At 53.1% G+C, this 20,256-nt stretch overlaps 8 protein-coding genes across 8 annotated transcripts; 3 read left to right on the top strand and 5 right to left on the bottom strand.

Annotated features, from left to right (window-relative positions):
- Positions 1-245: 245 nt before the first annotated feature.
- NCS57_00533600 (uncharacterized protein) lies at positions 246-2,839 on the bottom strand (the record flags this gene model as incomplete). The annotated part of the gene is made up of 2 exons (XM_053055262.1): positions 246-1,499; positions 1,550-2,839. The coding sequence occupies 2 exons, from the start codon at positions 2,837-2,839 to the stop codon at positions 246-248; spliced, it is 2,544 nt and encodes an 847-aa protein (XP_052914217.1).
- Positions 2,840-4,306: 1,467 nt separating this feature from the next.
- On the top strand, positions 4,307-5,736 carry NCS57_00533500 (uncharacterized protein; the record flags this gene model as incomplete). Its single annotated transcript, XM_053055261.1, has 4 exons — positions 4,307-4,541; positions 4,788-4,843; positions 4,978-5,426; positions 5,475-5,736. 4 exons carry the CDS (start codon positions 4,307-4,309, stop codon positions 5,734-5,736), a joined length of 1,002 nt encoding a protein of 333 aa, XP_052914216.1.
- Positions 5,737-8,166: 2,430 nt separating this feature from the next.
- NCS57_00533400 (BTB domain-containing protein) lies at positions 8,167-9,172 on the bottom strand (the record flags this gene model as incomplete). The annotated part of the gene is made up of 2 exons (XM_053055260.1): positions 8,167-8,600; positions 8,650-9,172. 2 exons carry the CDS (start codon positions 9,170-9,172, stop codon positions 8,167-8,169), a joined length of 957 nt encoding a protein of 318 aa, XP_052914215.1.
- Positions 9,173-10,132: 960 nt separating this feature from the next.
- On the top strand, positions 10,133-11,963 carry NCS57_00533300 (MFS domain-containing protein; the record flags this gene model as incomplete). Its single annotated transcript, XM_053055259.1, has 3 exons — positions 10,133-10,174; positions 10,234-11,282; positions 11,333-11,963. 3 exons carry the CDS (start codon positions 10,133-10,135, stop codon positions 11,961-11,963), a joined length of 1,722 nt encoding a protein of 573 aa, XP_052914214.1.
- Positions 11,964-12,129: 166 nt separating this feature from the next.
- On the bottom strand, positions 12,130-12,840 carry NCS57_00533200 (N-acetyltransferase domain-containing protein; the record flags this gene model as incomplete). Its single annotated transcript, XM_053055258.1, has 1 exon — positions 12,130-12,840. The coding sequence occupies one exon, from the start codon at positions 12,838-12,840 to the stop codon at positions 12,130-12,132; it is 711 nt and encodes a 236-aa protein (XP_052914213.1).
- Positions 12,841-13,910: 1,070 nt separating this feature from the next.
- Positions 13,911-15,845, top strand: NCS57_00533100 (uncharacterized protein; the record flags this gene model as incomplete). The annotated part of the gene is made up of 5 exons (XM_053055257.1): positions 13,911-14,455; positions 14,509-14,741; positions 14,816-15,312; positions 15,359-15,440; positions 15,490-15,845. 5 exons carry the CDS (start codon positions 13,911-13,913, stop codon positions 15,843-15,845), a joined length of 1,713 nt encoding a protein of 570 aa, XP_052914212.1.
- Positions 15,846-17,577: 1,732 nt separating this feature from the next.
- On the bottom strand, positions 17,578-18,041 carry NCS57_00533000 (uncharacterized protein; the record flags this gene model as incomplete). The annotated part of the gene is made up of 2 exons (XM_053055256.1): positions 17,578-17,879; positions 17,927-18,041. 2 exons carry the CDS (start codon positions 18,039-18,041, stop codon positions 17,578-17,580), a joined length of 417 nt encoding a protein of 138 aa, XP_052914211.1.
- A 649-nt stretch (positions 18,042-18,690) lies between these two features.
- NCS57_00532900 (Trichothecene 3-O-acetyltransferase) lies at positions 18,691-20,070 on the bottom strand (the record flags this gene model as incomplete). The annotated part of the gene is made up of 1 exon (XM_053055255.1): positions 18,691-20,070. The coding sequence occupies one exon, from the start codon at positions 20,068-20,070 to the stop codon at positions 18,691-18,693; it is 1,380 nt and encodes a 459-aa protein (XP_052914210.1).
- Between the last annotated feature and the right edge of the window lie 186 nt (positions 20,071-20,256).

Here is a 20,256-nt window from a genome sequence, read left to right as displayed (position 1 = left end):
TGTCCCCTCTATCTATATGTTATTGTTGTCGCGCGATGATGTTGCTGTGCGTATATACTAAAAACCGATACCCAAAATGTCGTTTGTTGCGCCTTTCAAATGATGACCTCAGATCTTTCCGTCCTTCTCAAAGGTTGCCTGCCCTCAAAGGAGGCCTGCTTGCCTGACCCGACCGCCATTCTTCCCTCTTCTCCTCTTCTGCTCCTCATACATTATCGTTACAGTCGTGATTACAACCCCCCTTCTCAGAAGATGAATGAGGCGACAAACACCAGGCAAGTGTAGGCGGTCGTGACGGTGTACTCGAGCTCGAACCACGCAGCCTGTCCACCAAAAGCAATCTTCTTGCTCGCCTTGGTTGGGTGCGCGACCTGCGTCTTGGGGTCGCGGTTGAGCAGATCCTCTCGGTCCGGCATCGCAGGCGGGTCAATGGCGTACGAGATGGGCGTCCACAGAGAGCTGCAGATGAAGAGGAACGTCAGCGGCGGCCAGAAGGCGTGCGTGAGCAGCCCCACGAGCACACCACGAGTCGTGTCCTGAGTCGAAAAGGACCGGAACGATGTCAGTACCACTGCGACAAGAGTCAAGTAGACAAACGCCAGGTGGAACAGGGCCATGTAGTTCATCAGGATACCCCAAAGACGCCGGAACATGTTCTTTCTGAGCTTGGGGTCACGCTCGTTCAGGGCAGAGCCGAGAGAACCGGTAGGCTTGAAGGCCTGTGTCTGTCCGCCCAACCAGGTAGGAAGGATGAAGGAACGAATGATGCACAAGGCAATGTAGGGCGACATCCAGAGCTGGTATCGGGAACCTCGCTGACCGGTGTGGTAACCCGCAGGAATGAACAGGGCAAACTCGCACAGTCGGTTCGAAATGACGGACGCAAAGCAGGCTCGGACCAGCCATCGCAGCTGCTCGTCAGTGGCGTAGGCGACCAGGGGCTTCTGCATGATCAGGATGATGGGGATGGCGAAGAGCGAGATGGTGAGCAGGATGGTGTAGATGCTGAGCGAAGCGTACAGGAAACCCGAGAATCGCTGGGCAACCGTCATCTGCTTGACCTTGTCACCCCACAGGCAGAAGTTGAGCTTGAAGGACGTGTCGACAGTTCCAATGGCCCATCGAGTTCGCTGCTTAAGGTGGCTGCCATAGTCCTCAGGAACAGTACCGAACTGGAGGGGCTCGTGGACGTAGGCCGTCTTCCATCCCTTTCCAAGCATCAGGGTAGACGTAGCGACATCCTCAGCCAGAGAACCAAGCGGGAAGTTTCCAATCTGATCGAGAGCTTCGCGACGAGCCACATAACCGGAACCAGTGCACCAGGCAACACCGAGGGAGTCCTTAATGGGCTCGATGACGTGGACGAAAAAGTCGAGACTCTGGGCGAGGGGATCGGAGCGAGGAGTGTTGTAGAACAGCTGGGGCGGACAAGCGAGAGCCATCTTGGGATCGACGAGGAGATGAGGGAGAACAGCACGGAGCCAGTCACGCTCGGGAATCTATCCATGTCAGCAAACCATTGGGCGTTGGACGAGGCTGTAATCTTTACCATATCGGCATCCAGAGCCGCCATGAACTGGCCGGCTCCTCCGGGAAGCAGATGCACCTGATCCAGACCGTAGTTCAGGTTACCGGCCTTGAAGTGATGAGGCTGACCAGGGACCTTGATTCGGGCCATGTAGTAGAGGTTGGGGTACGTGAGGGCGAGCTTAGCACACTGGGCCTCGAGGCCGGCGGATTTACCATCGTCGAGAATGACAACTCGGAAGCGGTCACGGGGGTAGTCGAGGTCGCAGGCGGCACGGACGGTATCCATGACGAGGTCGTCGTCCTCACCACAGCAGGTAATGAAGGCGTCGACGGTGGGCACGTCGTTGCCTGTCAGCCTCAACTTGGGACGCTGCCTCTTCTTCATGGACCACATGGTCCAGGTGTTGTGCATCAGCGAGGGGATGGCGACGGCAATCTCGACGGCGATAAAGACCCAAGCGGCGGCATATACCTCTCCGGCAGCATTCTGTGCCCATATCACGCAGGCGATTCTCAGGACGAGGTAGGCCATGTACAAGCCCGTGTTAGCAAAGGTCAGGACGGGCACCAGCTTGAAGACCCAGCGCTTCCATCCCTTCCAAATGTCCGAGTCATCCCGCTTGTGAACCTGCTGGATGGCGCTCTCATCTACAGAAAAGTCCTTTGACGAATTGCGAGCCGTAGATCCTGGCAAGAGTGCCGCGAGACTCAGGTGACTCTGGTTCTGTTCATCGGACGAGGTGGAATAGTCAGTGACACTGAATCTCGGATCGTGAAAGCAGGTACTCGGAGGCGTGGGTGGTACCATTAGGCTGGAAGGTCTCCAGTCGACTGAGGAATTGGGATGCCTGTGCCCGGGTGTCGCCTGGCCGCTCCGCAGAGATGGAGTGGCCGACCTCGAGTCCCCGGGGGTCTCGTTGAAGTAGTGCTGAGGCTGAGGGCTACCACCGGCGGGCGACAGAGGCCATTCGGGGGCGGGTGCAGGAGCGTAGTCTTCGATGTGTGCGGGAGACGGTCTCATCGGCGTCTGCCTGCTCTGCTCAGTGATGGAGCGGCCTTGGCCCTGCTGCTGAAAGTCGTCGTGAGCTTGATAGGGTGAGTAGGGTGTATACTGTTGAGGCTCTGGAGGACCATAAGGCGAGTGAAGGTCTTGCTGGTAGAACTGATCTTGAGGTTGCTGCTGCTGAGGCAGTTGTTGACGCTGCTGCTGCTGCTGTGTCTGGTCTTGCTGACGTTGGACGTCGATTTCAACCATTTCCCTATACTCCCTGTCCTGGTCCCCCTCGCCATATCCGCGATACCCGTTCATGTTGGCGGCAGCGACTCGAGATCCTGACGCATGCGCAGACAGGCCCGAGCAAATTAGAGATTGGGATTGGGGTTGGTGGGTGTTAACGGGGTGACGAGCAATTGCTCGGCGTCGACGGGACGCTTGGCGGGATGTAAGCTTTTGGAGCCAAGCTCTGCAGCGAGTGTTTGGTGTGTGATGAACGAAAGTCTAGATTGGAATTATATTGCATGCATGCAGACAAAAAACGAAAGAAGGATTACCGAGGCGACTATGAACGAGAGATAATGGCCAAGGCTGATTTGATTTGAAGAGAGGAAAGGAAAAAAAAACATGGGACGGGATGGGATGGGATGACGGAAGGGAGAGTGAGTGACGAGAGGAGGCCGGGGGTGCGAGGGAAAAAGCGTGCCGTAAGGTAGCTAGTGCTGGAAGGTACGGGTCCCGTCAGTGACTGGCACTGGCACTGGCATCCACCATTGGCACGTCCCGCCCTCAGTCACTGAGTGCCCGCACATCGACGGTTACCAATCCAAGGAACAAAAAAAGACCACACCAGCCACCCCTGCCCTGTCCTTTTCTCCCGGCGAGGGCGGCAGAGATGGAGAGATCCATGCGACACGAACAGAGACACTGCCTGCTGTCCTGGCCCGGCCTGGCCTGGAGCGGGCGTGACGTGCCAACTGACTGACCTGAACTGGTGGCCTGCCTGGGAACGGCCTATCCTTTCGGCATCGCCCCAGGTGCCAAAGTTGACATCGTGCTCAGCTCCTCAGCTCCCCTCTTTACCCGTTCCTGCAGTGACATCCACGGCCCCCCTCCTCCTCGTATCGAGAGATCGCCCTAGACTGACCCAACTCCACTACACGCAGCTATACGACTCCCGGGAGCCAGGGGCCATCCCTGTCCTTGATCAGGGGCTCACACCTTCTCAGCTGCTCCAGTGGCCAGCTCTTTACGATGCCGGTCGCTCATTGGATCTGCCATTGCCATTCCGCCTCTAGATTTCACTCTGTGGGTACCCTACTTCGGTTCGGCATTCACACAGGGGGTGTGCGCCTTATCGAAGCAAGAAGAGCGCTTCCCTTCAATCAGACCATGGATGGGCTCTCCGCAGCCGACGCAAGGGGGGTGTGTGTGTGGGTTCTTACTCTCTCTTTCGCCTCCCCCTGGAAGCATGTGTGAGAGAAAAAATATTAGTTGGCGGCTGAAAAGGGAAAGCTGCGTGCAAAGCTGAGCTGAGGCATCCATTTCTCGGGCTTGTTTTCCTTGATTCTGCCCGTCGTCGTCCATCATCCGTTCCATTGCCCCCCAAGACGTTCGTTCGTTCGCTCGTTATTCTGATCTCTCCCGATTGAGAGGAGGGCAAAGGGAAGCCGTCGTTTTGAGTAAGAGAAAGACAATCTTCAACTGTATAGATTTTTCTCTCTTTTGTTCACTCGCTCATCGTCCATCGTTTGTTCGTCTTTTCCCCCACCCCCGTCAGCCATGACGATTCGCTTCCTCGTCAACTTTGGCCTCTTGGCCCTCCCCATCGCCATCACTCTCGGCATCCTCTTCGGACTTGAGAAGCATCGAGAGGCTACAGGAGGTCCTCCTCTGTTCAAGCCGCAGCCTGACCCGACCAAGCCCAAGAGGCCCAACGATAATGGCATCACGGTCGAGCAGTACTGCCAAAAGTCGTATGGTATTCATCCAGAGACCAAGGGCCTTGAGTTTACACGTGAGTACTTTTTTCATGGCTTTTTTTTTCACACTCATTTTACCCATTGTTATTTTTATCTTTTCCCCTATGCCCCCCTAGTAGATGTAGACACCTGCCAGACCGTTTGGTGCCTCCTTGTCCTCCCCCGCGTCTGTCATATGCACCTTGCCGTCTTGATGGTTGAGCCGCATCATGAACGTCAAGCTTGGCTCAACATCTGTGCGACATGCTTGTGTTACAATTTACTGACTTGACTTGATGTAGTGAATCCCAATCAGTGGGGTGTGAAGGATGGTGGAAAGGGAGGAATGTGTTTATATGTAAGCTTGACGCCTTTTCTCATCTCATCTCTCGAGTCCCCGGATTTTCATCCCCTCAACCATCCTGGCATGGCATCCCAACTGCCGTTGACGGAGATCCACCTACTTCATCATATACCTAACACGATGCTCAGGTCGACATCCACAACAACAAGACCTATGACACAGAGTTCACGGCGCCCAACTGGGCCAGCGTCTGGGCCTATCCCGTCGACGATGTCAAGGCTCCTGTGCACGCCTTCCCCAACGTCATGGTTGAGAGCGACACGTTCCCCGTCAAGCTAAACACGATTGAAAAGATCGAGATCGACTTTGCCTGGACCTACGCTGCCGGTAACACGTCGGCCAAGGGAAGCAAGCACATCACAAAGTCCGACTTTGATGATCTGGTGGATCGAGAGGTCAACGCCAACGTCGCCATGGATATGTTCTTGGACAAGGACAAGGAAAAGTCAAAGGTCAGTGAGGACGCTTCTCACGAAATCATGGTGTGGTTTGCGGCCATTGGAGCTGCTACTCAGCCTATCGGTTTCAATGGCGGCGCGAGTCCTGTGGCGACCAAGACTCTTCACGGAGTCAAGTTGTGAGTCTCATATCTCATTACTATGTTGTGCATGTGCTAACTCATCAGCGAACTCTACGTCGGCGTCAACGACGAGACCAAGCAAAAGGTGCTCACGTGGTACGTCAAGGAGCCCGTGGAAAAGTTCAGCGGCGACCTCTCCCCTCTGATCAACGAGATCCTGTCCATGAGCGACACGGACTACCCGTCCCCCACTGATTACCTCGGCTACATGGCCTGGGGAACCGAAGCCTACTCTTCCAACAATGAGTATGTCACGTTCAACGTGACGCAGCTGGCGATAGATGTCGAGACTACGAGTTCCTCTTAAGCGCGATTATACGCAGCAGTAACAGCAGCAAATGTCATGAACGTACTATATAGAATACTTAATGAAAGAATCGGGCGTTTTGTTTGGAATAGTCTCTATTGTTTTGATTGCAAACGGAAATACAGCACGCCACCTTTCTGTGCCCAGCAACCACTACAGAAGCCCTCCCCTCCCTTTTTGCCGCCCATCCCCCTTTGACCTGGCCTCCCCCCCAATCGGGCTTGACGCCTCGTGGCTGGGAACTTCGGGAAGCTAGCGAGCGGTGATAAAAATAAAAACAAAGCATAGCAAAGCAAAGCAAAGTAGCCCTGGTCTCTTTCTCACGTCGGCATTTCCTAGCGCGGAACAAGGCCAGCTTGTTATCGCGCCGAGCCGAAAGGGCCTTTTCTGTTGCCAGATTGTTAGTGGACCACACACGAGCAGAGAAGCCTGCTGATCAGAGTGCTCCTTTCGGTAGGCTCGTATTTGACCAAACCACTTGAAGTGAGCGAGAGAGAGCCGCGGGGAGAAGGCTGACCCCGAGCCTGGGGGAGTGGGCGCATCATGACGAAGAGTTGCGACATGGGACGAAACCTTGTTCGCTGTCGGGTGAACCGGGAGGGGTGGGTAAACAAACAGGTGCATCTCTTATCTGTTCAGGGCCAATTGGGGAAGAGATTTGCAGTTGAGTGACAGACTCGAGCAAAGTGAAAGGTCGCACAGCTGGCATGGGTTGAGAGACACTCTGTGTGAGACGCACAACGAGCTGCAGTAGACCATCTAGACAAGAGTCAAAAGATGAACATTAAACAGGTAATTAAGAAAGCCAAGCTTTTGTTCATGCCATCGTCAGCGTGATGCCTCGAACCGACCTGCCGTCAGACCACCATCAGCAAAAAAGGAAAACGAAGAGAAGCACCAACAGCGGCCAGCACCCACTTCCGGGGAGGGGCGCCACTACGAGACAGCCACTGCCAGGTTACAGCACATGGTGTGGTTGCAAAACCCCGCAAGAAGGGAACATGTCTGTTCCTCCGGGCGTTCCGCAGGCTGTGCAAATGTTGGTTGGACCTTTGATCTTGGTGTATACGAGAAGTGCTGTTTTGGAAAAACAACCGCTGTCTCAAAATCCCCCATCTCTAGAGGGGAAAATGCTCTAAAAAGGCGGCATCTCCGTTGATCTTGTTGCAAAGAGAAGAAGCCCACAAGCGTTGAGCCACTCCCGCAATCTGAAGCCGGCCATGCCCAAGGTTCAGCCATGACATCGTCGAGTTTAATTTCCCAGAACCAAGGAAGATGGGACTCTTTTCACTTTGAGTTTCTTACGGATCGTTCGCAATTGGCTCGGTATTCGAGATGGTGAAAGATTCAAGCTCCGGACCCATCGTGCTACTACGGAAGACGGAATCGAACAAAGTGGATATTAGATATCGCGCCAACGGGATGATGAAGCATTCATCGCCGATCGGAAAAGGCTTGAAAATCTCTGATAACACAAAAAGACGTCATCTTTCTCCTTTTTCATCTTGCAGAGACCTCGAGATAATGGGTCTTGGCCCCGAGATTAAGCATTGCCCAGTCTTTCCAGGGGGCTCAGACAGGCGTTCACCCCTGTCTTGATTTTCCCCCTGTACCTGCGTCGATGGACTCGCCCTTGCGGTGGATAGCGTCCCGTTAGCTTGCATCAGAAGGGGGGAAGGCGCCCGCGATAAGTCTCTTTTGATTGAGATTCGGGCTTGAGATTTTTTTGAGTCGAGATGTTAGGGCTTAGACTGGTGCCAACTCATCATGGGCTGCCTGACCACGTTGCAGATGTGTACCGGGAAAGGAATTGTAAGCGGACATTGAACTATTGACTGTAGGGCCCGTAGGGTATGCAGGTACTGGGAATTAGTTGGCAGTTTGTGTCCACTTGATTGCAGCGATATTGGACCATGGCTGCAGCTTCAGCACACATGTATTTGACCGCATATCTGTGACTCGGTGTATACCGTTATGAATAAAGAGTCAATATAAAAAACACTGTATTAATATAAATAACTACGAGGACGCGCAATTGTTTCACTATCAAGATTGCTGGAATCAAGGAACACATTCCATCTTTCCAACTGCCAGCTTGACATGGAGGCTACCCTGTACTCCAGAAATCCTTTCGGAAAACGGATCCGTAACGGGAAGCATGGTCCAGGGGTAAAAAGACGCACGTACACGCACGAGGAATGCTGTGCGACCGACGCAAACAAATTTTTGTTCTCAATGATCCGGTAGATTGGGAGTCCAGCTAGCAATGTCGAGTGACAGGCCGGGGTCCATCGATGAAAATACCACAATTTTTATTTTTATTTTTGAGAAGCAAAGAAATGAATATCATGTCCACGTTTTTGGTGTATCCCCTCTAAAAACCCATCCAACGCCTCGCTAAAAAAAAAAAAACAAACACAAAACACAAAATCATGACTCGGTCAACCGTTTCGCCTGCTCATCCATCCTCTCCAAATGAAACTTTGTAACCGGACTCGCAACATCCTTAAAAATCTCCTCAATCTGTCCCATGAGCAACGGTCCCGGGTTACAAAGCTGATGATCCAGGGCAGGTTTCCCTCCTACATGTCCGATGTCGTGGATCACCAGTCCTGTCATCTTGCGGTGCAGGCCGACGATGCTGTCTGGGACTTCTTCCGCTGAGGGGAGGGGCCAGAGGCCCGCCCTGGCGAGACAAAAGGTCATGGACCCGAGGATCATGGACTCGCAGCGGTGCGGGCCCATCCACTCTGCGTGCCGGCACCATCGCGGCTTTTCGTCCACCACAAGCAGATTTTCCACCATGTCACGGAGCACCCCTAGGAGAGCTTGTATCGTCTGGAGTCGGATCGCCGAGATTCTTTCTGCAAGTTGTTAGTTGGCCCAAATGCTTCACGGGATATGTGTACGCACCAATGATATCAGGCGGCATCTTGAGCTTGTCAAACTCATCCTCGGCCGTCCTCCCCATATCCGACTCCATCAGCATCCTCAGCGCCATTCTCGAGAAAGCCTCCTTGCGCCCAAACTCCCACGATACCCAGAGAGCCTTTGCCATGCTCACACTCGAGTCCCTGACTTCGATCGACGCCATCCATCCGTTGATCCACGGCTCCAGCAGCCTTGTGCAGTCATAGTAATTCGACAGCACCGCCAGTTCGTACAGCTCATCCAGCGGCATCCTCCTCGGCACTCTGCCGAAATGGGAGTGCGAAATGTTTAGAAAGACCTCCATCGGTGCTGAGTCGTCTTCTGGCAGCTCCACGACCCATTCCTCGCCCTCGGCAAGTCGGCTTTTGCTCTCGGTGAAATGTCCGTACAGCATCCGCTCAAACACAGGTGACGCCCTCGAAAGCGCGCGGGAGCAGGCCGAAAAGAGTTTCTTCTCCCTGCTGACCTTGAGCGTAATGTCTGCGCGGGGGTCAAACTCGATCATGGTTCAGTTGGAAAGGTAAGCGATGTGAGTAAAATAAAAAGAAATTGAGAGACCTGAAACTTGGGAGAGGAATGCGTCGATTCTTTTTGAGGTTATTTACTGTTGAATCCTGGGTTCGCATCTCGTCTCTCTAATTATAGACACATCGCCAAGACTGACAGAATGCCAAGAGTTCATGACACGAGGCGAAAGAGACGACGAGACGGCCTGGGCGGTGCTAAAAAAACCCAGCCTTGCTTGAACAATTCGTCCAATTCCAACCGTGTCAGAAATGTTACGACTCGGGCGAAGCCATTTAGACGGGCGAGCCAAGAGTTGGAATGTGCAGAGTGGAAAAATGGGTGGGCTATTATTAGAAAGCAGCTTAATAAGGGCGTGGCCACGGCAATGCATCTGCCTTGATATGGATGCCATTGACGATGGACCCTCCAAAGAGATGCTCAAAACAGGCCTCCAAATACATAATAGACTCTGCTTACACAATTGACCCTGGATATTTTAGAAATAGCCTTACGGGGTTTTAAAAAAGAAATGCATGCAATTGACGTCTACCTTATCTAAAACCCCAATGTGGACACGAAGCCAAGACCTGAGCATTGTTCATCATCCACTCACTGAGTCACATGCTCCCCTCATTCACTTCAGACTGCATTAACAATTGTTACTGAAGCAAAATGCAAACCCAAACCCAAGTACACACGGATCCGGTCATCTTGTCTATAACCTTTTCCTTCGTGAATTACAAGGCACTCTGTCTATCTCTTGATCCCGCTCAAGTTTGCATCAAAAGGCCTAGGGTAACTTGGGTTCGTCTTGAGAGCAAAGAATCGTGCAATCGACGGAGGCTCAAGTGTTCTTCCATCATGTACATCTCTCATCTACATTAACTTATAACATATTCACATCGAACAAACATGTCGCCGTCATTGCCCCTCCATTTATCGCAGCCTCTCGGCCGCCATGAAGTTTCGCAATACAGAATTCGTGATTACGCCATCAAAGGTTCGTAGATATCGTCTGTATAAATACTCGTGGGGACTTTGCCACATCTCAAACTCAAGATTTCTCTCCTTCTCGGCATCGATGCCAGTCCTTGCCATCACCAACACATCAACATGACTAGACAATCCGACATAAAGGCAGGCATCATTGAGGAGCCCTCTACAGACATGGATTGCCATCTCCTGGATCAAGACGAGCTCGAACTCCTCGGCCGGAGGCGACCCCCAGTCTTCTCATCCTGGCTCATCGAGATGGGCTTCGTCTTTGCCGTCGTCGGATCCCTCATCATGAGCGAGTACGCCATCAGTGGCTTCAACGTCGCCCTGCCGTCGCTCACAAAGACCCTCAACATACCCGACTCGGCAAGGACCTGGCCTGCTGCCGTCCCCAACCTCACCACTTCAGCCTTGCTCATCCCATTTGCCCGCGTCTGTGACCGATATGGGGGTCGTCTCGTCTTTCTGGCTGGCCATCTCTGGCTGCTCATATGGTCCCTCATCTGCGGCTTTAGTCAGAACTTGACCATGCTCATCGTCTGTCGTGCCATGCAAGGAATCGGATCAGCCGCCTTTCTCCCCGCCAGCCTGGCGCTGCTTGGACAGACGTATAGGCCCGGACCGAGGAAGAACATCGTCTTTAGTATATATGGTGCGTTCGGGTGTATCGGCTTCTATTTTGGTATCGTCATTGGCGCTGTCTCGTCCGAGGTCCTTGGGTGGCGATGGTTCTTCTGGATCGGCACCTTTTGTAGCCTCCTTATCACCATCATCGGTCGCCTCTCGATTCCTTCCAACCTCGGCGGCTCGAACCCGGATGTCAAGATGGACTGGCCTGGACTCTTGACCATTGTGCCTGGCGTCTCGCTGGTTGTGTATGCCATCACTGACAGTGGCCGAGCGCCCGACGGGTGGCGAACTCCCTACATCCTCATCACCTATATCCTTGGCATACTGTTGCTCGTCGCAGCGGTATATGTTCAAGGGTGGGTCTCCAAACATCCATTGCTTCCTGCTGAGCTCTTCCGCCCCAAGTATATGAAGAGACTTGTCGCATGCCTGTTTATCGAGTATGGCGTATTTGGGTTGTATCTCTTTTATGCCAGCTTTTAGTGAGCCCCTTGCCCGATTGCCTGTCGGCTTGGCTAACTATGGGTGATAGTATGGATGAAGTCCTCAAAGCATCACCTCTCCAAACAGCCGTGTGGTTCGCCCCATTGCCCAACCTGGGGCTTGTGTTGGCACTGATAAGCGGATTCATATTGCATCTGGTACCTGGTCGCATCCTGATGATCATCTCAGGCTTTGGGTTTCTCGCTTCTGTCCTGCTGTTCGCTCTCATGCCCGAGACAAGTGGATCAAAGTGGCGTGCGTACTGGTCATACGTGTTCCCTGCCATGCTTTGCTCCACGATTGGTGTAGACATCGTTTTTAACGTGACCAATGTCTTCATCACCACTTCGCAACCTCGAAGACTTCAGGCCGTGGCTGGAGCCCTCTGTAACAGCTTGCTGTATCTGGGCATCGCCTTTTGGTTGGGAGTCAGCGAGCTCGCAGTAGCTGCGGCGAAGGAGGTTCAACGAATTGACAAGATGGATCGGCGACAGCAAAATCAGATCGGCTTCTGGACGGCCACTGGTCTTGCTTCTGTGTCGCTGATCCTGGTCTTCACCATCAAGCTCGGACAGGCGACAGCTGAACTGACGGCGGACGAGAAGATCGAGTTGCAGCAGCGAGAGCCCGCTAAATGCATCGACTTTGAAGACACGTCGGCGGGAGTAGAGATTGGTTAGGGCCCATAACACAAGGAGGGTAGTTGAGATTAAATGAGTTTATGGAATTCTGACAAGGTAGAGATGATTGAATGACTGTTCATTCGTTAGTCTAGATCTGCCATAAAAGTAATGGACCATGTTGCGGCACGATGCTTACCGAGTTAAGGCACACTGGCAGTCTGCATCACTGCGGGCCCTGCTTTCCCTCCTCCCAGTCTTTGACTGCAGCTGACAAGGCCTGTTTCGCCCGGGCTTGACGTGCGAGGAACGTCGCATTGAAGATGGTGTGAAGAGGTAGGTTGCTATTGGCGTGATCATCGGCAAACTCGACGACACAGCTTCGGCCCTGCGTCTGCTTGGCGACCTTGACAGTCTCGCGGAGCATGTCTCCACCGAGTCCTCGACGTCGGTACTTGTTTTTGGTGGTCCATCCCCGGATGAGGGCTTTTCTGTTGCCATTCTTGCGGGACGTCGTGTCGAAGCGAACAATGACGGCCGCGATGATGTCTTTGCCGTAGCGGGCACCAATGATGGTGTCCTCAACACCGTCCTCGTTCTTCAGCCACCCAAGCCAGTCCGTGTCCTCAGCGATGCGAATGTATGCGCTGGAAAGGTAACGAGTTGCCACGAGGTATGTGAGGATGATGCTTGGGTAAGTGATCAGCATGGAGCTAAAGTCGTTGCCAACTTTGGCGGCGTAGTGCGCAACAGCAAGAACAGCTGCAAAGACAGCCAGAGACAGAGGGTGAAATATGATGGCCCGCGAGGCAATCTGTCGCTGCTGGGCGACACTGTCTACCACGAGCTTGAGGGCATCCTTCTTCTCGCTGGGAACAGTGAGAACCTCGAGCGACAACGGAGGGGGCTCAGTCGAGCTGACTGCAGGTGCTGACATGGCTATCGGTCGATCAAGTCCAAACTTGGTGTGAAGAAAGAAGAAGAGAAGAGTCAAGTCGGGCGCATGTCGCAAGGCAGAGCTGAAGACTGTCGGGAGAGTGACGCCGATAACCGACAACACGGCGACCGAGGGGCACAACGAGAGGATATGCTTGCTGGCAAGGTTGCAAGGGAACCAGAGAACCGGCTCGCTAACGGGAGTAAGGCGGCAACACGGCCGTCGCCTCTCGAAGCCGTGATATCCGGGTCTCGAGGTTCTACAGGACGCGTTCTGTGGAGTGCTCGGTGTCCCAAATAGGCAAACTCAATCAGCAACAAGCTTAGTCGCACGAGCACCAAATGGAGCGCTCGGTCTCGGTCACTGAGATATGGTTAAAGCCAATAAAGGGGGGGACCCAACGATGCCACAGACGATGCGAGGCATTAGATGCGACAGCAAGATGCGCCTGTAGAAGATTCGCTGGATCATGCCAAGGCGGGTCGGAAGCACGCTAATTCCGTGCCGTTTGCCGAGACCCTAGCTCGCGTCGCTCCTTCCCTGAACATCTCGGGAGGCCCTGCAGCCAAGGCTCTTGGCATCTGGAAGCACGTGGGGAAGGAGCGACCCGTTGATTCGTCTGGGGTCGTCGACGTGCTCGAGTGTCTCGTGCCTCATCCTAGACCGAGCATGGTAAGAGACTGAAGCCCCTGGAGGCGCGGCCAAAGGCAGAATTGGAGATTCGATTGCCCATGGAGAGAAGGGAGCCTGATGAGTGGGCAATTGAGAAGTGGGTAAGAGCGTGATGGGCAGGAGCCATCGGTTCGGACGGATCTGTTTGATGGAACACGCCGTATAATCTGCCTGGCAGCTCGGCCGTGTCTACAGCACTCGTTTCATACTTATATCCAAGCTCGTCTTCTGTTGTTTTCTTTTCTTGGCTCTTCTTCTTCGACAGGCGCAAGGTTTCACTTGACTCTTGGACAGAGCTCTCGCTCCTCAAGTATACGAATATCAAAAACACTTGCTTGTGTCTCTTTTACTTCACCAATCTTTTATTAATACTTCCCCTTATAATATCCCTGCCAACAATGGCTGACGAGGCTCGTGCCCCCGCCGCCGTCGCCAAGACGAGCGGTGGTAACAATGCCTTCCACAACTTCCACAATGACTTTGCTCACATCGCCGACCCCAACGAGCGTCGTCGTCTCGCCCTCGCAGAGATCGACAAGGCTCCCTTTGGCTGGTACCATGTCCGAGCCTGTGTTGTTGCCGGTGTCGGCTTCTTCACTGACTCTTACGATATCTTCTGCGTCTCCATGCTCACCATCATGCTTGGCATCGTCTACTACCCCGGCAAGGGCAAGCTCTCGACCCCCAGCGATAACGCCATCAAGCTGTCTACCTCTGCCGGTACCGTTATCGGTCAGCTCGGCTTTGGTATGCTGGCTGATATTGTCGGTCGAAAGCGCATGTACGGTCTGGAGCTTATCGTTATCATCTTTGCTACCCTTGCCCAGGCCCTGACTGCTGGCTCGCCCTCCACCTCTCTGATCGGTCTTATCATCTTCTGGCGTGTCATCATGGGCATTGGTATTGGAGGTGATTATCCTCTTTCTTCCATTATTACTTCCGAGTAAGTTTTGTTCCATCTTGTCCTCGATCCCATATTAACCCCTGACCCCTCAGGTTTGCCACCACCAAGTGGCGAGGTGCCATGATGGCTGCTGTCTTTGCCATGCAGGGTATCGGCCAGCTCGTCGCTGCTCTCGTCATGATGTTCCTCACTCTCGGCTTCAAGCACGCCCTCGAGGGTGCCCCCGATACTAAGCACTGCACTGGTGACTGCCAGGTCGCTGTTGACAAGATGTGGCGCACCCTGGTCGGTTTCGGTGCCGTTCCCGCTTGCATCGCCCTTTACTGTAAGTGATCAAGTTTCTTGGCTTCCTTCTTGGCATGCATGTCAGTGACATGGGCTAACATCCGGGGAACCCAGACCGTCTCACCATCCCTGAGACCCCCCGCTACACCTTTGACGTTGCCCGCGATGTCGAAAAGGCCGACGAGGATGTCAAGGCCTATATGACTGGCAAGCGTGAGGGTGAGACTGATGAGGTCGCCCGCGCCCAGGTTCAGCAGGGTGCTCGTGCCAACCTTCAGGTGCCCAAGGCCAGCTGGGGTGACTTCTTCCGCCACTACAGCAAGCTCAAGAACGCCTCTCTCCTCCTCGGAACTGCTGGTTCATGGTTCTGTCTTGATGTGGCCTTTTATGGTCTCAGTTTGAACAACGGTACCATTCTCAAGGTCATCGGATACTCCTCCAAGGATGCCCACAACGTCTACGAGTTCCTGTACAACACCGCTGTCGGCAACATCATTATCGTCCTTGCTGGTGCTGTCCCTGGCTACTGGGTCTCCGTCGCTACTATTGATACCCTTGGCCGCAAGACTATCCAGCTTGGCGGCTTCCTCATTCTTACTATTCTCTTCATTGTAAGTTGTTCGCCTTGGGGGTGCCACGTGACACTAACACCTTCAGGTTATGGGTTTCGCCTACAACCACATTTCCTCCAACGGCCTGCTCGCCATTTACGTGCTTGCCCAGTTCTTCTTCAACTTTGGTATGTTTGTTCACTTGAACTTTCCAACACAGTCAACTGACATGACCAGGCCCCAACACCACCACCTTCATTGTTCCCGGCGAGGTCTTCCCTACCCGCTACCGTTCCACCTCCCACGGTATCTCTGCCGCCTCTGGCAAGATCGGTTCCATCATCGGTCAGGGTGCCATCTCCATCCTCCGCACCCACGGCGCCACCGACAAGAACGAGGCTCCCTGGATGGATCACGTCCTCGAGATCTATGCCCTCTTCATGCTTCTCGGCTGCCTCACCACTCTCCTGATTCCCGAGACTGCCCGCAAGACTCTTGAGGAGCTCAGTGGCGAGGATGACTATGCCAACCCTCACGACAGTGTCATTGACAACGAGTCTCACAATGGCAAGCCCGAGAGGTCTAGCGTCTAAAATATTCGACAAGTGTCCTGTCTGTAAGGACAGTTCCGGTGCTGCATCGGAAAGTGATCAACACATATGCCTGCACCACAGCCAATCAAGTGCAAATATCATGTACCTATCTATATCAACATAGTTAATTTGTTGTATCTTTGACAATAGATTTCTTCATTATCTTACCTACCTGGACATTAGTCATCTCCAATGACAAGGGTATACCAATCAGCCTCGTCCTGGAGCTGAGTCTCCTTGTTTTCAGCTGAGCTGCAGCTGGACAGTCGACTGACCAATCCTGGTCAGCTGAAACCGTGCAACTTCAGGTTATGGTTCGATTCTGGTCCTGCAAAAATGCCTGGCAGGCTTCCATGTCTCGCTAGGCTCAGCAGTTGTTGTCATTAAATCCGTTGCATTCCTGTCTTGAAAGAGTGTGGCTGACTTACCTTCTCTCTCCCCTCAAGATCGAAAATGACCGCAATGAACTCCACGCCGTTACCTGATCAACCTCAATTCCCACTCGCCGTCCGTGACGAACAATGTGGGTTCGAAGGTGACTCTGACCTGTACGGCCTGGGGATCAGGCTGGGCATCTATATGCAATGGCTGACCTCATTTGCGCCGACGACCGATCTCCAGAAATTTGCTGTTTTTAGGGAGACCTACTCCATCTTCGTCTTTGCCATCTTTATCGCTATCCTCGTTCTCACAGCAGAGAAGCGACCGACACACACGGCTGAAATGCTTGTCCTGGCCTACATCATCTTTGGCGGTGTCTTCATTACGGTGCCAGCTGACTTACCAAAGAAAAATTCAACTCTCCTCGAAAGAAAAGGATTTATGGCCTGCCTGCGTCATGGCATCATCTTGAATCTTTTCGGCTGCGCAGTCGCTGGCTACTTCATCTGGTTTTGGCATCGCGGCATGCGCGGTGGTAACTTCCTGGCCACCCCCTGCGGTTCTCATGCGTTTCTCTTTGCCAAAGTATCACTATCTAACCGGCACGTAACGAGAACCTTGAGCTGTGCGTCGGCAGCATTTCTCTTTTTAGCGCTCCAACGCCTTGTTCTGGTGTTTCGTGTGCACAAAAAACGACCATGGACTGATGAGCCGACTCGCAATCAGCTAAGCACTACCGAGGAGGAGCGTCGAATGGTTCAAGATGAGCGGGAACAGGGCATAAAACCCCGATGGAAGAGCTAGTAAGAGCGATCTGTTTTCGATTGGTTCAAAAGGAGAGTGCATCTCTTAACAAGATTGCAGTCAATTCTACAGCAACCTCGTCCAATGGTGCTACAGGATCTTCTCCCTAGTTTACTTCGTTCTAGGTATTGAGCTCACGCTGTACTGGAACGGAGTGACGGATGTTTACTCGGTGGGTACGGCGGGCCAGCTGATCCCTTTGATTATTGGAGTCTGCGGATTGGCGAAAGGCGTCTGCGTTTCTGCTGCCGAGGTGAGTTGCGATCCCCATGGGATTGATTGATCTACTCACGCACATAGTTCGTTGCGAGGAAGCCAGACCGGGGACACAGTCAGCAGAGTGATGTTGAAGCTGGGGGGGTTGTTACGACTTGATGCGAGACCTGGTGTATTGTGAGATCCCTTATGATATCTTTCGGTTATGAATCATGGTATTGTATACGTCCTAGCGTAGGTACTATCGCTTATTTCATCTATCTTAACCTAAACTGGTATTATTTAAATATAAGTGAAAACAATAAAAAATATCAAGCACCACATGAAACATCTACTCCTTCTTGCCACCGCCAAACAGTCCCCCAACAACACCACCAGCAGCCTTACCGCCATCAACGACTGCACCAGCCGCGTTATTCACTGCCGCTGAGCCGGGAATATTCTCGGGTGCGTAGCCACCCTTGTCGTCCTTGCCTTGTCGCTCGGTACGGTTGATGCCCTCCTTAGAGGCCATGTCTCCGACAGGTTGGAGGAGACCGCCTTGGCCGACTTGACCGGTGGCGAGGTTGTTGACGCCGTCTTGGAGAGTATCGACTTGTTCGACGCCCGTTACTTTTGTCTTGTTGAGGTTTTCTAAGCCTGTTAGTTGTGATCCCGGCTTTCGAGGGGATGGAGCGAACCTTTGGTGGCGTAGCTGGCCTTGTTATCCTTTGTGAACCATTTGAGGTACATGTCCTCGATCCAAGGCATCCACTTCTCATACTGGTCATTGTACGTGTTCTTTGCCCACTCCATGTTGACGATTTCTGGTAATTTGGCTTCTTGGGAAGATTGTTGAACAAGACTGACGAAAAAAACGAGTCCAAGACGTGGATTTATACAAGTTGACTTCATGACAAGCTTGTTATGGTGGGTACGTCATCCGAAACGTCCAAGCGGACCCTCATAGGCTGCTCTGCGGCTGATGGTGGTCGAACTGATGCCATCTCGTTGTGGCGCGTGCAAGTGTCATCCTTGCTAAAACCGGTTCTCGTGGCGCGGCGACGTCATATTGGGGGGTCGTGGGGGGGCTTTGGTGCCACACCAAAACGGTCGCAGAGTCGGAGAAAAGAGTGGTCTAGAATCGATCGAGTGGTAATCTTGGATTTGAGGGAATAGAGAAATCTCTGGTTGGCCTCAGGTTGGGTGGAAAAGAGTTGAGTCTGATGTGGTCTTGGACGTTGTCATTAATGCGCCAAGATTCACTCTCTGCGTCACAGGCTTTTGAGGATTATGCACGTTTTGCGACAAGAGGCAGAGACCATGCTAGTATTTCTTGATTGACGTGATAAGCTGGCTAATGACTATAATGTACTGTACTGTAGTTACTCTCGCACTGCCGAAGCACAAGATCGATCATCATGATCGACAAGATGGGATCAAACGTCCCTCAAGCTTATTTCTTCTACCCGATAAATCGCCCATATCTGGACCACTCCTCACCCCCCTTCAACCTCTCCATATCCACATCCCTCAACGCGATAGCCGCCGTAATCTCCCCATCCGGTCTCTTGGGCAGTAGGTACATCAGGCACTCCAAGGCCTCGAATAGCGGCCGCCTGACCGACTCGGGCTTTCCCAGCCCAAAGCCAAATTCGAGATCGTAGCAGCCCACCTTGGCCCACGAGCTGAGCATAATGTCGGCTGATGGGTCGGCGCCCGCTGTGAGGGAGAAGATGGACTTGTCTGGGGTGCGGTGGAGTTTTGTCGCAAAGGCTTGAGTGCGGAACTCGAGACGGTCTCGTCCTAGCTCGGAGCGGAAGTTTGATGCTACGGCGCCGAGGGGACCGTCTGCGATTTGCTGTAGTGTGCCGCTGTGGTAGGTCATGTTTTGTAGAAGGCCTGGATAACCCTTGGGAGCTCCAACCTGAGTGCGCACGTCGACAGCGCGAGAAAACTTGGTCTCGGCTGCGGGATCTAGGCGGGCGAGGCGTGCTCGAGAAACACACTGCCAGATGAATGCTGTGAGTGCATCATCGGTCGAGACAAATTGCGTAGATGCATCAAGTGTGCTTGTTGCTTTGGCCTTGAGCTCGTGAAGTGATTGGTTGCTGAAGGAAAAGAACGCCCAGCTGGCAGGTGCTGGCTCTGGAGGAGCCGGTGGAGGTGTTGAAGGAGTCTTGAGGATTTGGTTTTCGAGATGAGAATCAAGCTCGGCTTCCTCGATACCCTCTAGGAATGGGACAATTGTCTTTCTCTCCAGCTTCATTGTCGCAATTTCTTCTTCTGTGAAGGGCTCATTCCGGCAGGCTTTTGATAGCAGGCGGATGAGCTCTCCCTGTCCAGTCATGTCCATAGCTCCGTGCTGGCCGTTGACGGTCAAGATCAGACCACCCTCGATAAAGTTGAGTTGAAAGATCAGAACAGGCTCAGGGTTATCTGGCGAATAGTCGGGGCCTATAGGCAGTGTCTTTCTAGGCGCAATGACATTCTCGTCAAACATGCTCATGGGAAACTCGGCCTTTCTGAGGCCCTCCATTGTGGGCGCAGAGGGGTCATTGCGAAGGTCCTTGACCACGACAGGTGGTGTCTTGTCAAGGGGGACGATTTTGAAGGTGCCGGTATTTCCCTCGCTCTCATCAAAGCATTTGACTTGTCCCGCAACCCAAGGGAAGCTTGTCGAGAGTCGCTCAAGACCCTTGTTGAAGGTGTCGACGATGGTGGGGTGAGCGGCGGGGTCAGGAACGGGGAAGCACAGGCTGATTTGGGTGTAAATCCTCAGCGCGGGAAGCTGACCGAGGATGTCTAGCTCAAGGGCTAGACTGCTAGTGTCTGGGGTATCCATCGTGAAGGTGATATTTGATGATGAGTTGGTTGCTTCAAGGTTGAGGTTGTCTAGAGCCTGGCATTTGTACATCTTGAGGGTTCATGCGCTAGGACGTTTTCGGCTTGTGAGGATGAGTCGAAATGCATCGTTGCCGCTTCGGGAATGCAATGCGAGGAGACGTGAACCAACACATTTGAGCTCGCC

This window comes from Fusarium keratoplasticum, chromosome 4 (genome assembly GCF_025433545.1).
Source record: "Fusarium keratoplasticum isolate Fu6.1 chromosome 4, whole genome shotgun sequence".
NCBI lineage: Eukaryota > Fungi > Ascomycota > Sordariomycetes > Hypocreales > Nectriaceae > Fusarium > Fusarium keratoplasticum.
The sequence above is the reverse complement of the archived record's forward strand: the minus strand, read 5'-3'. Positions and strand labels throughout refer to the sequence as shown.